Source organism: Candoia aspera, chromosome 4 (assembly GCF_035149785.1).
Source record: "Candoia aspera isolate rCanAsp1 chromosome 4, rCanAsp1.hap2, whole genome shotgun sequence".
Taxonomy (NCBI): domain Eukaryota; kingdom Metazoa; phylum Chordata; class Lepidosauria; order Squamata; family Boidae; genus Candoia; species Candoia aspera.
The window spans coordinates 96,901,649-96,918,459 of NC_086156.1; the positions used below are offsets into that span (position 1 = coordinate 96,901,649).

Below are 16,811 nucleotides of genomic sequence, written 5' to 3' on the forward strand. Positions count from 1 at the left end.
GATAGGATGCTGCTGCTTTGTAAAATCTATCTACTTATTAACCCAATTGTGTCTTCCTAGTAAAAAGCTGGTTTGATTTTTTCACAACACAAATCTCGTTGAATAGAGGAAATGTGTGGGAAGAATCTCTCCTCCCTCCCTCCCTCCCTCTCTTTCTGTCTCCCTTCCATTCCTCTCCCCTCCTCTCCCCATCTCTGTCTATGAAGCATTCCCAGACAGTGATCTCTGAAACTTAAACACCACAAGAGGAGAAGTGGATATGTTTACGCACCCAGCCAACTGATCTTCCAGCCTCAACTTGCCATCTGTGTTTGCTGTAAAGCACCCCAATCTTGTGACAATTGTTCCTCCTTCCATACATTTGATCCTTTTGGATCAAATCCCCTGTAGTTGCCCTGAAGATAGAACAGGTCATGGACCAAGAATGTAGATGTGTTTTCCAAGAGTTAGGAAAGCAGGAAAAGGCTATGTATGTGTTGGCCCCAAAATCAATAGGGAGGTCATAGTTATGGGGGGGGGTACACCCTGTGGCAGGATGCTTCATGGTTTGCAGCTGAGAGTTAGCAAACATCAGAAAGATCCAAAAGGAGCAAAACAGGAAGACAGCCAACTCCAGATGCCCCTAGCTGAATCCTAAAACCTGAAGACCACTGATACAGCATATCCTGAGGGTATCCATACCTTTCATACACACGTCAGTGGTACATGCAACAGCTTTGTATGGTTGGCTGGTATTATTATCCCTAGTTGCAGATAGAAGTTTCCAGATCGTTAACAACTATTTAGCAGGAACATAACTCGTAATGCAACCAAGTGGAAATGACACTCCAAAAAGATCATCAGCTAATAAGCTGCTAAGTAGTTTAGTCCACATTAAATGTTTTTGCAAAGGTTGCACCTCCTGAACTTTCAGCACGAGAGCTGGAGGCATTTTTGGGAACAAGACCTGGCAGGAAACCTAATGTTCAACAGCCGACACTGTGTCCATCCCAGACAGTTTAAACACGGCTAGTGGGGAGAAGGAGGAAGAAAAAAAAGGTGGGGGGGCTGGGGGGAACATTACACAGCTGGCTGGATGCAAAAGTTTATGAAACATCCAGGCAGATATGTAATAATTTCAGGGAGGGAAACCAACCCAAGTATTTATCTTGGATGAGGAGGGCTGATTTTGCAAATGACTTTACAGAGCTGTTTTGAAGAAGAAAGAACAGTAGAGTTTACCCCATATTCCCTTTTTGAAAGCAACAGAGGGTCTGTGCCTTCAGCAGATGCAGCATTCCAAGCATGAAGGTGTGTTGCAGGAGGGGACAGATTAGTTTTCACTTGTTATTGCTTCTGAACTATTCTTCCCACCCACCTAGCCATTCCCCTCCCTTAAAGGACATCTGTTCCACACGGTCTTCCCTGTTTCTGCTAAGCTAGCCTGCTGCCTTAGTACAATGGAAGATGCTGTCAGCAGTAATGAATAGCCAAGTGCTAGCTCAGATGACTTCCATATACAGAGAAGTGTCATTTTCATAGTGTCATAAAACTGTGGAGTGGGAAAGGACCACAAGGAGCATCCCATCTACCCCTCTACACAGGAGAGAAAAACCAATTAGACCATCCTTGAGAGAGAACTGTCTCTTCAGACTCTTCTTAAAAACCTCCTGAGATAGGGAACCCAACCAACCCTAAGTTGCAGCTACCTAGATTTAAATATAAAGAAAAACTTCCTGATGGTAAGATCTGTCCATCAGTGGAACAGTCTACCTAATCTCCATAGGTAGACTGTTCCACTGATGGACAGATCTTACCATCAAGAAGTTTTTCCTTATATTTAAATCTAGGTAGCTGCAACTTATTGCCCATTATTTCTGGCCCTAGTTTCTGTGGCAGTGGAAAATAGTTCCTGACCAACTTCTTTATGGCATCCCTTTATGCTCTGAACACTATTATGATGTGTCTTCTTAGTCTTCTTTTCTTCAACTTGAACTTCCCAAGTTCCTTCAGCCTGTCCTTACAGGGCATGTATCAGCTTTGTTACCCTTTTCTGGATCTATTCTAACCGGTCAGTATCCTTCTGGAAATCTGATGTCCAGAACTGTATTCTGTACTCTGGGAATATAAATCCTTGGCTCAGCCTGGCTCTGTAGAGATTGTGAAACATTGTGCATTTAATTTCTAAGGTACCTTTCAACACATTTTCAAAGCACTTTACAAACTTAAAAATCCATCAGATTATGATTAAGCCATTGCCATGAAACTAATCAAAAGCAGCCTTAAAAAAAACATTCAGATCATTTGAACATCCAAAAAGCATAAATTAGTTTCTATTCTGCAAAAACAACAACCAACTCAATATATTTAATGATTCCAAAATATGATGAAGCAGTGGTACTCATATTTCTGTGCGCATGGTCCATGCAGGTCGCATAGACAGAACTGTGATAGCTTGTGTCCGGCAGCATTTGCAGGAACTGTCATTGTTGCAAATCTTTGTTAGATAGCTGAGAAGGTAGGACTGGAGTACACTGTTCACACCCCATAATGCTTTTTGGAATTCTGTTCAAAACTGACTGGGTCCCGTAAAGGGAGTATCGCCTGAATACTGAATGAGGAAGGAAGGTGTGAGGTGGGTGGAGTGAGAAGAGGGAATAAAAGCAGCTATTCCTTCCCCACTCAACATTGTGTGGCACCCAGAGGTTTTGCAAAGTGACTGCAGCATTTCACAATGGCCAGGTTGAATCTCTGCCTTACGCTTCTGCTCTTGGGCTTGACCAGGGACAGCCTGCAGGGAGGTAAGTCAAGACCGATGGGGGTGAAAAGAGAGTTATGTAGCAGGTAGGGAAGAATCCGACCTTTTGTTTTTATCACAAGGATGGATCCCCTTTCCTATGAGGAAAATAAAATCTAATTGGAATTTAAAAACAAATGAAAAAAATGAGTACAAGAGACATGATGCAAGTTTATAAAGTTACAAACAGAATCAGAATTCACAGCTGTCCTATTTTTCTTTATATATATATATATATATATATATATATATATATATATATATATATATATGTTTCTTGACCTGTTCATCTGATGAGATTTTTGTCTACAGTAGTTTCATCCATAGTGGACACACTTAGCTGGATTTTTTTTTAAATGTAACTCTAGGGCCCTGTATATAATTAAAAATATATATATCTTGGTTATGTGAACTCAGTGAGATGGCAAGAAAGCCTGCAGGAAGCAGGTCATTAAAATGAATCGTTCATCCCTCATTTATCACTGGATTTGCACGTGATCAGTGCACGTTTGCTGTTAAATTTCAGCGTGTGTCCATTTCCACTAAACAGCCCAAGGGAAAGGAAGAAATGGAAATAGTAAAGGTAATAGATGATGAGGTGGGTGATCAGGGAACAGTTATTCACATAGCGATCATGGGGTCAGGGCAAGATTTGCAGTTTCGGGGAGGCAGGATCTGGGGTTCTACTCAACAAAAAGATGCCTCCAAACACAGCAGAACTTACCGAACTGAAGATATTAGGTTAATCCATCTTGCCAACTAAAGCTTGGCAGGGGAAGGGCTTGCTTAAATCCTTATTTGGAATGTAAAATTATCTAAACACACCACTAAGTGGACATTTAAGGTCTAAACAGAATTTTTTAGCCGTTGCAAAATTTGCCAAGGCATGTCATATATTTTGAGCATAAGCACATAGGAATAGTTTCAGCCAAAATCTGCTTATGCCTCCAAATTAAATGAAATCTATCTTATGATTATACATTTTGAGGATTATGTGTGCTGTATATTTATTTCCAACTTGGTACAACGGAAGAATAAAGTTCCTTAGAGTCTACCTCCCCACCATACAGTCTTAATTTTATCACAATTTTATTTTAATAAATTCAGTGAAGAAGAAAAGCACCAAGAGCCAAAAAGGGAAAACTTCCAATTACTATATGAAATGATATTTTAAGATGAAGCTCAGTCTTAAATTTTCTAGCTAGGCTCTTCAAGCACTCTTACTTTCATAAAGACTCTCTCAAGGAAAATGGGTACTGTATCGGTGCTTTTCCTAAAATAGCCTGAAAAAAATGAGAGGTTTTGAAGAAGGGCATAGTCCAAAATTCATTAGGCTTCACACTGATATATGGAGAGAGATTTTTTTTTGCAGCTTTCCCTCCCCCCTTCTTTTTTTCTTTTGTGATAAATACAGTTTACCATCTGAATGTAATATACTATTTTCAGCTCTTGTTCCTTACTTGCCCACCATTAATGATAAAATCTTGTGTCCAAAAAAGGTTTTGCAGCAGGCAAAAAAGAAACAACAGCCCTATTTTCATTGGCTATAAGTGGCAGTGAACAAAAACGGCAAATACTTCTGTTACCTATTAGAAAAAAAGAAAATCTATCCAAAATTAACATTATGTTAACAATGTTGCTAACACAAGCTGAATAAGGTGATTTTTTTTTAGTTTCTCAGCAGTCTAAATCAGGCCAAATTAAGGTTAAGAGTAAATGAATGCAACCATCAAGGGAAACAAAGGCCACTTGTTGAGAAGAAGTTTTAAATTTTAGCCTTGCAGATTAAAGGCTAATAAAGCAATTTTAACCTTTACCCTGAATATGTTGGGAATACAATGCCCAGAATGTTCAGCAAGTATGGTCAACAGCCAGCTGTGCTGGTATTTCTGGGAGTTATATTGCCATCACATCTGGAGAAGTTGCTGTTTTCCATTTATCTTGCAGGTACAATAATACAGCAATTAACATCCTGTCTTACAACTGCTCAGCTTTTATCTTACAACTTTGTCCTTTACTTTGTGATTCTAGAGAAACAAGGGATGCGCCTTCAATGAATGGCAAGAGATTTCAGGCAGATAAAAAAAGCATTTCTTTGCACTACACCTAAGATTTTTAGAAATGGCAGAGAATGTAGGGCCTTCAAATCCTGTTGTCCACAGCCTCTGGCCAGTCAGAGTTAAAGTCCAACAATATCAAGAGAACTTCAGTTCCCCAGCCTGAACTTACAAAATTCAACATTGCAGATTGTGGTGAGGATAGGAGGCTTGACATGCTGGCATTCTTTTTTCTTCTTTTCACATTTAATTTTAATACTTTGTTTCATTTTAAAATATGTGTTTGTTTCTTTTTTAATATAATTTTTATTAGGAATTTTAATTACAATAGTAAAAACGAATACAAACTAAATTTGGAGAAAGAGAAGAGAAGGAAAAGAAAGAATAAAAAGTGCAGGCAGGAAAAAAGAAAAAGACAAGAAAGAATTTGTTGTTGTTTATTCGTTTAGTCGCTTCCGACTCTTCGTGACTTCATGGACCAGCCCACGCCAGAGCTTCCTGTCGGTCCAAGAAAGAATACAATAAAGAAAAAGAAAATAAATATATAAAGAAGTAACTTCCAACCTTCATCACAAGTATAAACAATTTTAATAACACTTCACCCCCTATAAATAAATATCTCTTCATCCCATATCCCATCCCTATCTATAAGCAAATCCGTAAAACATCAACTTTTCAATCCTGGTGTCAGCAAAAATTCCATAAAGCATTGCCAGAACATTGCAAAAAAAAAAAAAAAGTCTTGTTTTAACCTTGATCAAATAAACCAACTTTATATACTTTTACTTCTAACAGTTTAATCTTTAATTCAATCAAATATTGTTGTAGGATTTGATTTCTTCTTTATCCCATTGCATAGATTTCTTCAAGGCTTTAACAAGCCTCTTTTGTAGATCCAATAAGAAAACATTTTCCAGGCCATTCTCTTGGTTTATCATTTATATTTCCCTTTTAATTTTTAAAACTTCAGCCAGTTTCTTTTGTATATCCAGTAAAGCATCCTTTTCCCAATCATTTTCTTGCCCTGTCATTTGTAGTTTCACATTCTGTATCTTCTCTGTCTTGTCAGATAAAATTTGTTCCACATCTGCAATTCCTTCATTAACATCTTTTAGACATAGTCTATCCATAGAAGCAGACATCATTACTGACAGTGTTGATATTGTAGTTACTAATGTCTGGCTCCATTCTTCAAAGATCTCCTTTAATATTTCCGATGTCATAATGTTTTGTGTCATTTTTGTAAGTCCCAGTATTAACTGACATCAAAAACAGGCTTGTTTTTTTTTTTTTCTGCTTAAAACTTTTAGTCTCCTCTAGTATCCCATTTCTAAAATCATCACTTATATTTTGTTATGACTTGCAATAGTCAGGATAGCCAAAATAAATCTGTTTCCCATGAGAAATTATTTATTTTTTATAGATAATTCCAAAATCTTATAGCAAAAGTCCATATTCCAAATTTATCTGGACACTTAATCCATTTATAACTTTCTTAGATCAAAATCTTAGTTAGCTTTTTGCTCTTTATTTCAATTTATTTTTATATAATTTTTATTAAAAGTTTTAAGAGCAATAATAAGAACTAATACAAACTAAATTAGAACAAAGAAAATGAAAAAGAAAGAAAAATAACAGAAAAAGCTAAAGGTGCAATAAGAAAAAAAGAGAAGGTAGAAAAAAAGAGAAAGATATGAATAAAGATATAAAGGTGTAAAGAAGTAGCTTCTGATACTCTTCACAGCAGTTATAAGTACAATTATATTTCAACCTCTCTCTCTAAAGTTGTTTATTTCAAATTTTTATGTTCTTAAGCTTGTAATTAATTCTTCTTTTGTTCAGAGTTGAAGATAAACTCACCCAATGAAGACTTTTCAGACTTGTCATTACAAAGGACTCTAATAGCTTTAAAACAGTTAATAGGCTATTTTCGAAAGTGATTAGAAAGTGAAGTTTTTGAACTGATGGTCCTTTAAAAGTCTCCGCTGTGGTTGTGAGCAGGATGGCCAATCCTGTTGTCTTCCAGCACTCAAACCCATGGAAAAACACTGCTCTGTGGTCTCCTCGTGAGGAGCAGCCGTCTGGAGCACGTGGGTGATCTCCCATCCTCTCCTTATCTGGAGAGGTTCCAAGGAACCGGTCCACTCACCGGTTCCTTGGTCTTTGCCATGGTTATTGGCTCTGCTTTTGCAGAGCCGTCTTCAGTCCACCATACCTCCCCCAGAAGTGATGTGCTGGCATTCTGAAGAAGATTAGGCTGATAAAGAGAAGTACATCTTAACAGAGGAGCTAGTTAAATAGAAAATTTACTCTCAGGTGATGTCTAGAAACTTCTTAGATGACTTTAAAAGGAGGCAGATTCATAGAACATAAGGATATCAAACTTTCCCAGTCATGGTGGTTATATATTCCTGCAGGCATCCTAGACAATTGGCCTTAATACCAGTTAGGCCACATAAACCTTTGGACTGATCTAATAAGAACCAGGAATACTACGCTACATTAAACAACAGATGAGCAATTTTAGTAACTTTTAGCAGCCCGCTTTCTTACCTCCTCCCCATTCCATTTTTCCCCATTTTGCATTCTGTGTTTTTATTGTAAAATTGACTGATGGGATTGTGTCCTATTTTTTAAAAAAACCATCTCACTCAACAGTGCTTAGAAAAAAATAGCCACTATTATTATTTAACATTTGCACATATGATTACAAGAAGAGATGTGGAATTTGTTGTCAACTGAAGGCTAGTTAAAACCATAAGTTGCTACTGAGGAGAAATTTGTAGTGTGGAGAGAACAGAAGGCAGTAAGCTGAGCATCTTGGGATTTTTTTTTTCTCCAGCAACAGGAGCAGTGTTTCAGCCCAGCTGGCCTTCCATATTTCCCACTATCCAACCAAATTTCTGTGCCCCCATTCTATCAAAAAGGACCACTCTCGGTAGGAATGGGAATAGGGATTTGCACAATGCATCCTATGCCACTTAGCTGTCTGGCACAAAGACGCCAAATTCCTCTAGTGCACTTTTCCACCTTCTGCACACAAAGGCCTCCTGAGTGCCCTCAGTAGGGAGGAAGACATTGACACACCCTTGCAAAGCCATAAAGGCAGGCCAGCCAACTCCCTATCCAGGAGACAGTGCCATTCTAGGTGGATTAGAAGCCCTAAATGTTTCCCCACAGCAACGAAATAATCCTTTGGCATCAGAGACTCAGGCTCTGAAAGGAGCTTTGTGGAAAGGCCCTGACTTGACCCCATCAGACTCGTCACGAAAAAGCGATGAATGGTTTCCACCAGATCCAACAGAAAAACTGCTCTCTCGGCAACAAAAACAACCACCAAGTGTTAGAGCAGCTTGAAGCACTGCATTATACAGCGCCAGCTGAAGATAAGCACACATGTGCTGTACGCTGTGGGCCTGCCATTCCATTACCTCCAGGGAGCAGGATCCATGGTCTGGGACAATGGGAGTGGTAGCTCAACAAAATTGGAGGACCTGAGGGAAGGAAAGGACGTTGTGTGGGGTTGGATGATAATGATGATTAATTCAACCATCTGATGCATCACGAAATTCTCTCTCCACAAGACATATTGGAACTTAGAACACAAAGAAAGGAAGAGTAAACCAGCTTTGCTCATAGTTCATTGATTTATCTTTGTCTGGATTGAAACCCGTATTTAGGATGAGCATATACATTTCTTGATGTAAGAGGAGATACTGTATCTCCTCTCCCCCCCAAAAAAGAAGACAAGAGAGACCATCTCCCCACTCCCTTCTAGCACTGAAGATGTTGCCTAGCTGGGCAACAAAATGTCTGCAAGCAAACAACCAAGCTCAGAGAGCACCAAGGACTCCACAGACTCCACATGGATTGCATAACATTTACATCTAGTAATTTATATGAATCAAAGCAAATGTAGAAATAAGTTCAATAGAGTTCAATATATCTTATACTCAATAGAGTTCAATATATCTTAGATAAGACTGGGATCTTATCTATCTTATGTATCTTAGATAAGACTGGGACACAGAGAATGTGACTGTGCTTTTTCATCTGCTAACTTCTAAAGTTAAAGATGCTAAAGTTAAAGGTGCTAAAGATAGTTGGCCAACTTGATAGCTTCTGCCAATCTCTTCTTAAAACTTTCTGTCTTTAAACCTGAATGGATTGGACGGTCCTTGATAGCCTCTTTAGAACTGCAAATGACAACAGTAATCCAGTTGAATTTTAGATTAGTTGAACCAAGGCAGAAGGGCTGTGTCTTAGAGGATCCGTTCAGACAATCTCCATAACATCATTTTTCTGTTCATACGGTAACTTAAGTTAGGCATGAATTCCCAGGGACCATAAACTAAGCAGCGTGTATGAACCCAGCCATTATGGCTCAGACAACAGCAGAGGCAAAAAGAACCTGACCTCTGGTGATTTGTGGATGTGTCCATATAATTTTCTTAGGAATATAAAAAAGTTTCCCATTACTTGTCTTATGTGATTTTTTTTTCCTTCCAAGTTTACTGCTTCAGTCTTGATGTTTCTGGTGGTCTCTCATCCAAGTACTACCAGGTTCTATGCTGCTTAGTTTTTTTAGATCAGCCAAGGCTGGCTAGGTGCTGTCACCTAGTTGGACTAGTCAACAAATCATGTTTAAATCTTGTGACTTAACCTGATGTATGAACCAATGTGTGACTCCAGTTTCATTCCCTAATTCTGTTGGACTTATTTTAGGAGTGAAACCTCAAGTAAGTGGCCAGGGAGGAGTTTACTTTCCTTCTCTAATGAGAGGTAAGTATTTTGTGTCATTCCCTCCCTCAGCCTTCTTAGAAATATAGTGGGGTGCTACTTGATTGATGGGATTCCTCTTTCTCAAAGCCTATTTTAATGAGTGATTTAAATTTGTAAATATAGAAATTGAGTTGTTTCCATGCATTCATAGCATCATATAGTTCTCTTGGAAGAGGTAATCATCTAGAGACAATCATTCACCAAGCCACCTATTTGGTTCTTCCTGTTTCAAGGATTTCATTCATTTCACCCAGCCTGTTTTATTGCTCAGCTGAACTCGGAAAATAAGCTGAGAAGGAAGAGAAGTCTATGGATGGGTCAAAAACGTCCAGAGTGTGGCTATGACTGCATGACTGAAACTCCCTCCCTGTTCACATGCACTGTGCATATGATGCACATAAAAAGGGATCGGCTTCAGTCATGGAGTTGCAGCTGCCATCCTGACTTTTTTTGACCCATCCCCTTGGATTCCCTGACTTCAGCTTTCCTTGTTTGTATCCTATCTTTTAGGTGCAGGAGGCATACTGCCAGGAGCTGGACTAGGGCCAGCTGGAGCCAAAGCTGGTAAGATGGGTAGCAGTTGCAGGGTGGGGAGGAGGTTCCCTTTATTTCAAAAGAGAAATAAAATTAAATAATTATCCATCTCAGTCTCTGTTAACCAGGGATTATGCAATATCTTTGATGCAATATGGACGCGGTGGCGCTGCGGGTTAAACCGCTGAGCTGTCGATCGGAGGGTCGGCAGTTCGAGACCGCACGGCGGGGTGAGCTCCCGTTGTTAATCCCAGCTCCTGCTCACCTAGCAGTTCGAAAACATGCAAATGTGAGTAGATCAATAGGTACCGCTTCGGCGGGAAGGTAACGGCGTTCCGTGAGTCATGCTGGCCACATGACCCGGAAGTGTCCCTAGGGACAACGCTGGCTCTAAGGCTTAGAAACGGAGATGAGCACTGCCCCCTAGAGTCGGACACGACTGGACTTTACGTCAAGGGAACCCCTTGATGCAATATCAAAGGTATTTTGCCTCTTGTTGTATCATATCACTGGAATATTAGGTAACTGCAACTTGGGGTTTTACATTGCTCTGAAATGTGTTGAGGACAAGGCTCATCTACCAGATGAAAAAAGCCATAGATGTGAAGGGGGCATGGTGAATACCTCTTCAGTTTCAAGGATGGCATGATGAGCTTTTAACCATAAATATTCTCTCTCTCCCTCTTTCTGGTTAGACCATAACTCTCAGAATCCTTAGCCAGCATGGGGATTATGGGAATTATAAACAGAAAGAATAAGAGAGAGGAAGAGAGAGTCTTTGGTTTGTATATTTTATTTTTCAAGCCAGTCTTGACTTCTGGCCAGGACAAGTCCCTGCAGTTTTGTTGGCAGCATTTTTGGAAGTGGTTTGCCCTTGCCTTCTTCCTAGGGCTGAGAGAGAGTCAGCCAAGCTGGTTTTGGGTCTAAAGCAGGACTGGAATTCTTGGTCTCCCAGTTTCTAGCTCAGTGTCTTTAACCTCTGCATCAAACTGGCTCTCTTATTTGATATTATCGTACCATTAAGGAGCTAAAAGCATTAAGCAGGGTGATTTCTCCCAAATTATCGCCATAACAGCCTTTAAGTTAAACCGAGAAATGGTTGTTAACTAGTCTGTAGAATCAGTGAGTGTCGCAGATGAGGGAGCACCTGAACCTGAACCCAGTATTTTTTCCTGGTCCATATTATATTTAGCGTATGGTAACAGTTAAACAGCAATATGGGTCATAATTTGTAGTGCAGGCTGAACTGTAATTATCCCCATTTACATTTTCCATCTTTGTCTTCTATTATCGTAGGAAAATATTCTGCCTATGGGCCCCAAGGGCTGTCTGCAGGACTAGGTAATTTTAGCCACATAAATGGAATAAATCTAAGCAGCATAAAACTTTTGTGCTTTTTTTTGTATTTGTGGGCTAGAGTTTAACTGAAAGAGAAACTCTTGTATTTGCCTTCTTAAAACTTGAAAGGACTGAAGCCTCCCTTACATTTGATGGCACAGAGAAGGGGGAAGGCGTTGGCAGAAGCCAGAGTTACTCTTGAATGTGTGACAAACACCATGCAAGCAGAAAGCAGTTGTTGTGGGGAAAATAGGAGGAGGAAGGAATATTTGGTATGTTCACTGCCTTGAGTTATTTATAAAAATAATAAAGGCAGGATATAAAATCAATCAATAAATTAAATTAAATTAAATTAAATTAAATTAAATTAAATTAAATTAAATTAAATTAAATTAAATTAAATTAATAAAAAGTGTGGTGGAAAGTGCTCCATTTTGCTGATGTGTCGAATATATTTTAGTTATTTGCAGGGAGGTGTTTATGTATTAGTTATGAAGCTTTCAAAGGATGTTCTTCCACTGATGTTGAGTAATCAGCAATAGTCTGATCTGCAAGATGGCCAATGTGGTGTTATGCATGATGCTCTGCCCCTTTTGTACACACATACAAAAGGGGAGGGGATTCTATTGTGATGCAGCACCCTCCACCTTGCAGATTTGGACCCTCCCTGCAGAGGCCCGTATGTCTGGTTCGCCTCTTCATTTACACTGAATGTAGAGCCAGGCATTCCTAGCACCACAGAGGTGTGCAAAATTTTCCCCCCGAGAAAGTTTGAACCTTAGAACGTTCCATTTTGATTCATTCTGAGGGTTCTGAGCAACCTGAGAATGGCTATTTGGGAACGGACCATTTCCAGAATGCTTGAAGCATTCAGATTAGGTTGGAATGGCCTGTACCAAGTTCAAGCCACTTATGGACCACTCAGAACAGCCCATTCCAATCTCCAAATGTTCTAGGAGAGAACACTTTGCACAGGCCTACTAAGGAGTTCACAAATGTGGACCTCTTGATTTTAAAGTAATTGTTCCATTTTTTCATCCTGCTCTTCCACCAGTTAAAGAGGGGCTTATAAATGTTCTCTCTCATTCAACACTCTTATCTCAAGAGCAACCCTAGTAGGATTTCTAGACCAGCAGAGTAACAGTGGCTGACCAGGGAGATAAGCCCATTCTGTTTCTCTGCTTGTGTACACATTACAACCAATGTAAACTGAAATAACTGATGCAAGATTTGGACCCCTTGCCAATACTAAGCAAAATTTATGGTTTGAGGGGAAAACACCTTGAGTCTGCCTGTAGTCATCCCATCCCCACATTTTAGCTTTCCTTGTTTCTGTTCTTGCAGGAGTTCAAAATGGATTTGGGGCTGCACGAGGCTTTGGGGGCAAACCAGGGAAGCCAGGTGAGCCATGCCCATGTTGACAGCCAGATCCCAATCTGGCAGGACAAAATCCTGCACTGACTGTTTCTGTGCTAAATATGCATCAGAGACTATGAGTTATTGAGTTTATTAAATTTATACATCCCCCCATCTCACTATAAAGGTGACCCTGGGCAGCTTACAAATAAATGATGCCCACTCAATAGAGAAAGAGCACTTGATTTCTTCTACTCAGCGTAATGCACCTGACTCTGAGCATACCTACTCTAGGATGGTTGGAAAGACATTAACCATCAGGTTCTTAACCAGATATTTGTGATGAGGGAATTTAAAAGAGTATTTAGCAGGGATGCACAGTCTCTTTGGAGCTGAGGACCACTTCTGCCTTTTCAATGGCTTCAGGCCAAAAAGGGGACAGGGCTAGGAGATTACTACCCATTTATTTAATCATTGTCCCTTTCTGTGACTAACTAAGGAAGGAGCTTGGAGCAGCAGACTTGGAGGAGGGAGCATGTGGTCCTGAGGTCACAGGTTTGCACACTATGTTAAAAACTTTTACTGCAGGACTTTAACAACAATCACCCTTTTCCATTTTTTTCTGAAGGGATTAAGGTTCCTATCTAACACTTCTCTATCTGATTCTTTCTGCCTCTCCACAGGTTACAGAATCCCAACTGGATATGGAACTGGTACGATGGGCCTTTCTTGCTCAGTTTCAATGCATGCAGCTTTCCATCTTCAAAATAGACATTCTGAGTTCTCCAAGTACTGTAGTCCTACATATAAAAAGGCCTATTCTGAATGTTCAGATTGTACCACTTCTGGGACCTTCTGGAGCAGCCAAGGTCACAATGTTCTGTGGTGACACATTCTGCACGCTCCTACTTAAAACTTCTCAACATTTCTCAACATCATGGGAAGGGTGGGGGATAAGGACTAGATTTAGGAACGTTCCTCACCACTGAGTCGAACTTCTCTCCACTCATCCTTGAGTGAGCAGAGAACTACATTGGTGTACAATTTGCCACCCCACTGTTGATTCCTATCCTGCCTCGATTGGCTTTGTTTCCAGTTACTGCAATCAACTAACTTCCCTTCACGGTAATGAGTGACAAAATGTAACAGATTTTACACACCTTAAGACTGTCCTTGGATGCTGTCCAAATAAGGGGGAAAAACCCCTTACTTTAACACTGGAACGATTTAAGCCTGTCTCGTTTGTTGCATGAGGACACGGTAGGAAAAAGATGTTCCCAGGGTGTGTTTGTGCTGTAGTTAAATGCAAGTGGGGCAAGTCCCATAGAAATTCCTTTGGTTGTTGGCAGCTTTAGCACAAAATGGGGGACTGACTGTTCTACCTCTGTTAACAAGTGAGGGTTTCTCCTGTAGGAGAAATGAATGACGGAAAATGAACCAGTTTATTAAGCCCAACTCCTCTTGCACTATTACTTACAAATTATTGTGCCCAAAATGAGGGATTCTGTGAAAAAATTAGAAAGGCTGTGCCTTCAGGTTTGACAAGGCCCACTGGAGAGAAAAGACTTAAAGCAGATGGAAAGCAGAGTGAATTGGAGAAAGCAGAGTGAGCCGCCATGATAACAGGCCCACCCAGAGCAAGGGCTAGTGGTCGAGGAGGAACAGTTATCAGCTGGACTCTGCAAACTAAGAAGAAGCCTGTTGAAAGAACAATGGTATTGATGCCTCCTCTAGACCCTTGATAGTGGAAGATATGTTTTAAGAATTTATATATATTTTTTCCTGATGGCTGAACAAAACATTTTGTAAATCAGAATCTAAAAAAAACTAGACAGCAGAACTAAGTTTTGGGTATTGACACACGAATAAGACAAGGCCAAGGAAAATAAAAATATATTTGCCTGCACAAAGGTGAGAAATGGTTGGCCTTTTAAAATTTCTCTTCAAAATTAAAGATTTACTCGAGTTACATGATATTCCATTCCAGCAGTTGGAGTCGGGTGCCTCAGTCTGTCTAATGGTAGAATAGATCAGCCATGGACAATTCACTGATTACATCTGATTATAGCAGTACTTCTGATGAGACATGAAGAAGATTTGATTTAGCCTAAACATAGAGCTCTGCCCATCTTTATAGATATGGGAAGCAAGCCACCTGATTTGTGTTTGGAGAAGTGCACAAATCCCCTTTTTAAATCCTCTTGCAGGATTAGGCCCTTACTGAAGACTAGTAAACAAAAACTATGTTTAATTAAGTACAGAGAGACACATCAGGAACAACTTCCCAATGATTTGAGGGACAACTGTTGAATATTTAGACCAAACAGATTGTCTTAAGCAAATGCTTTTAATGTCAAATTTCTAGCATTTAAAAAAAAATTCTGGAATAGTAAGCATTGCTGTGACACTTGTTTCACTAAGCACAAACTTCCCAGACTAATGCGGGCTAGAAGTTTGGGAAGTCATCTGAGATCTTTTATGTTGGGCAAGCATAACTTTCTCAGCCCAGGTCTCTCATGATGCTCTAGTCTACAAAAATATCTGGAGGGTATCAAGATTAGAGAAAGTTGCTTTGGCATGATTGTCTAAAAATGTTTTGTATGTTGTTCACATAGAAATGAAATATGACCACTGTTAATTTAAATCCTAATTTAAAAACAAACAAACAATGTCTGAACTAGGATGTAGCTCATGATGCATCTTTGCTTTCCAGGTTACAGAGGTGTTGGTTACCCCCGTCCTGGCCTCTCCTTGGGAGGTAAGGACCCTGACTTGGATATTTCTTCTTCATTTTATGTCTCCTGTTCCTGGTTAAAGAGGCACTTCTTGTTTTAAAGAGTTAATTAATTTATTTTAAAAGAAAAAGGAAAGAAAAAAAGAAAGATACATAAACATTACAAAATGCAGATGGGACATTGAAAAGTTTTGCAGAATAATGTATGATAAGATTAGAACAAAGTACAAATTTTTCCACTGGAAAAGCATCTCTTGCATTTATCTTTATGTATCAACTTGAATTAAAACGAATGTAAAGTTCGTTCCATGACAGTTTAACACCATAGCATTTTCAAAACGGTTACATTTAACTACATATTATTAAAGTAAAATTTCAGATTAGCTAAGAGATCTATAAAAGAAAAATAAACCATCATAGTCAAGAACCCTAACCCTCTCTCTTAAGAGAGCCCAAACCTCAGATATGGCAGCAAACCACATACAGACTTGTACTCCATAAATAGTTTCCAGGTTAAACTGAAGTTAACATTGGACTGACGAGGCACCTCCAAAATAGACATTCCGAAGTCTCTACATCAGTGCCTGGTACAAAGAACAAGAGCAGCCCCCTCCCAAACAGTAACACGGGTCAGTACCGGCATGGCGCAGGAACTAGTTATGATGTTCACAGGAACATTGGAACAGGAACCATGACATGTTTCCTCTTAACATTTCAGTGGGAAAACACATCTTGCTCAAATAAGCCTTTCTACAAGCTTAGAGGCCCACCAGGTGGCTTAATTACATTTCTTGGTTAAAAACAACCCTCCTTTTGCCTGTGCTGACTTTCTAGAAACGGTTGGTCTCTTTCATTTTAAGATTCTCTGAGGTGAAGTCCTGTATGGTAATGACTATTTCCTGAATGCTGATGTATTTTTCTTTCTTTTTATATGAGGTCTTAAATTGTTTATTTAATTGATAGCTTTTGTAGGGTCCATTTGAATATTTTGGTTTTCATTCATAAATCATGGCAGCAGTCAGCCTAATTATCCCATTATCTCTATTTATTGAGGCAGATCCTTTTTTTCAGTGTTTTTCTTATGCAAATCATGGTCTCGATTTCTTCCTTTGGAGTGGATGTGTATATATACATGTGTATATGACTACAATAGTGTGACTGTTACTAGTGTGAATTGCTCAGACTGTCCTTGTCCAGGATTTCAGCTCCTTACTCAGAGGAGAAGACTGCCACA

At 39.5% G+C, this 16,811-nt stretch overlaps 1 protein-coding gene across 1 annotated transcript; it reads left to right on the top strand.

Moving 5' to 3' along the window:
- Nucleotides 1-2,690: 2,690 nt before the first annotated feature.
- Nucleotides 2,691-15,067, top strand: GREP1 (glycine rich extracellular protein 1). Its single transcript, XM_063301856.1, has 7 exons — nt 2,691-2,780; nt 9,559-9,615; nt 10,126-10,179; nt 11,446-11,490; nt 12,832-12,888; nt 13,527-13,556; nt 15,051-15,067. Exons 1-7 carry the CDS (start codon nt 2,714-2,716, stop codon nt 15,065-15,067), a joined length of 327 nt encoding a protein of 108 aa, XP_063157926.1. The 5' UTR covers nt 2,691-2,713.
- Nucleotides 15,068-16,811: the final 1,744 nt, after the last annotated feature.

Excerpts from the sequence above, each read along its gene's own strand:
- GREP1 (XM_063301856.1), top strand. The coding sequence starts at position 2,714 with ATGGCCAGGTTGAATCTCTGCCTTACGCTTCTGCTCTTGGGCTTGACC. Across the intron at positions 2,781-9,558 it reads CAGGGACAGCCTGCAGGGAG|GAGTGAAACCTCAAGTAAGT; the intron begins GTAAGTCAAGAC and ends GACTTATTTTAG. Across the intron at positions 9,616-10,125 it reads CTTTCCTTCTCTAATGAGAG|GTGCAGGAGGCATACTGCCA; the intron begins GTAAGTATTTTG and ends CCTATCTTTTAG.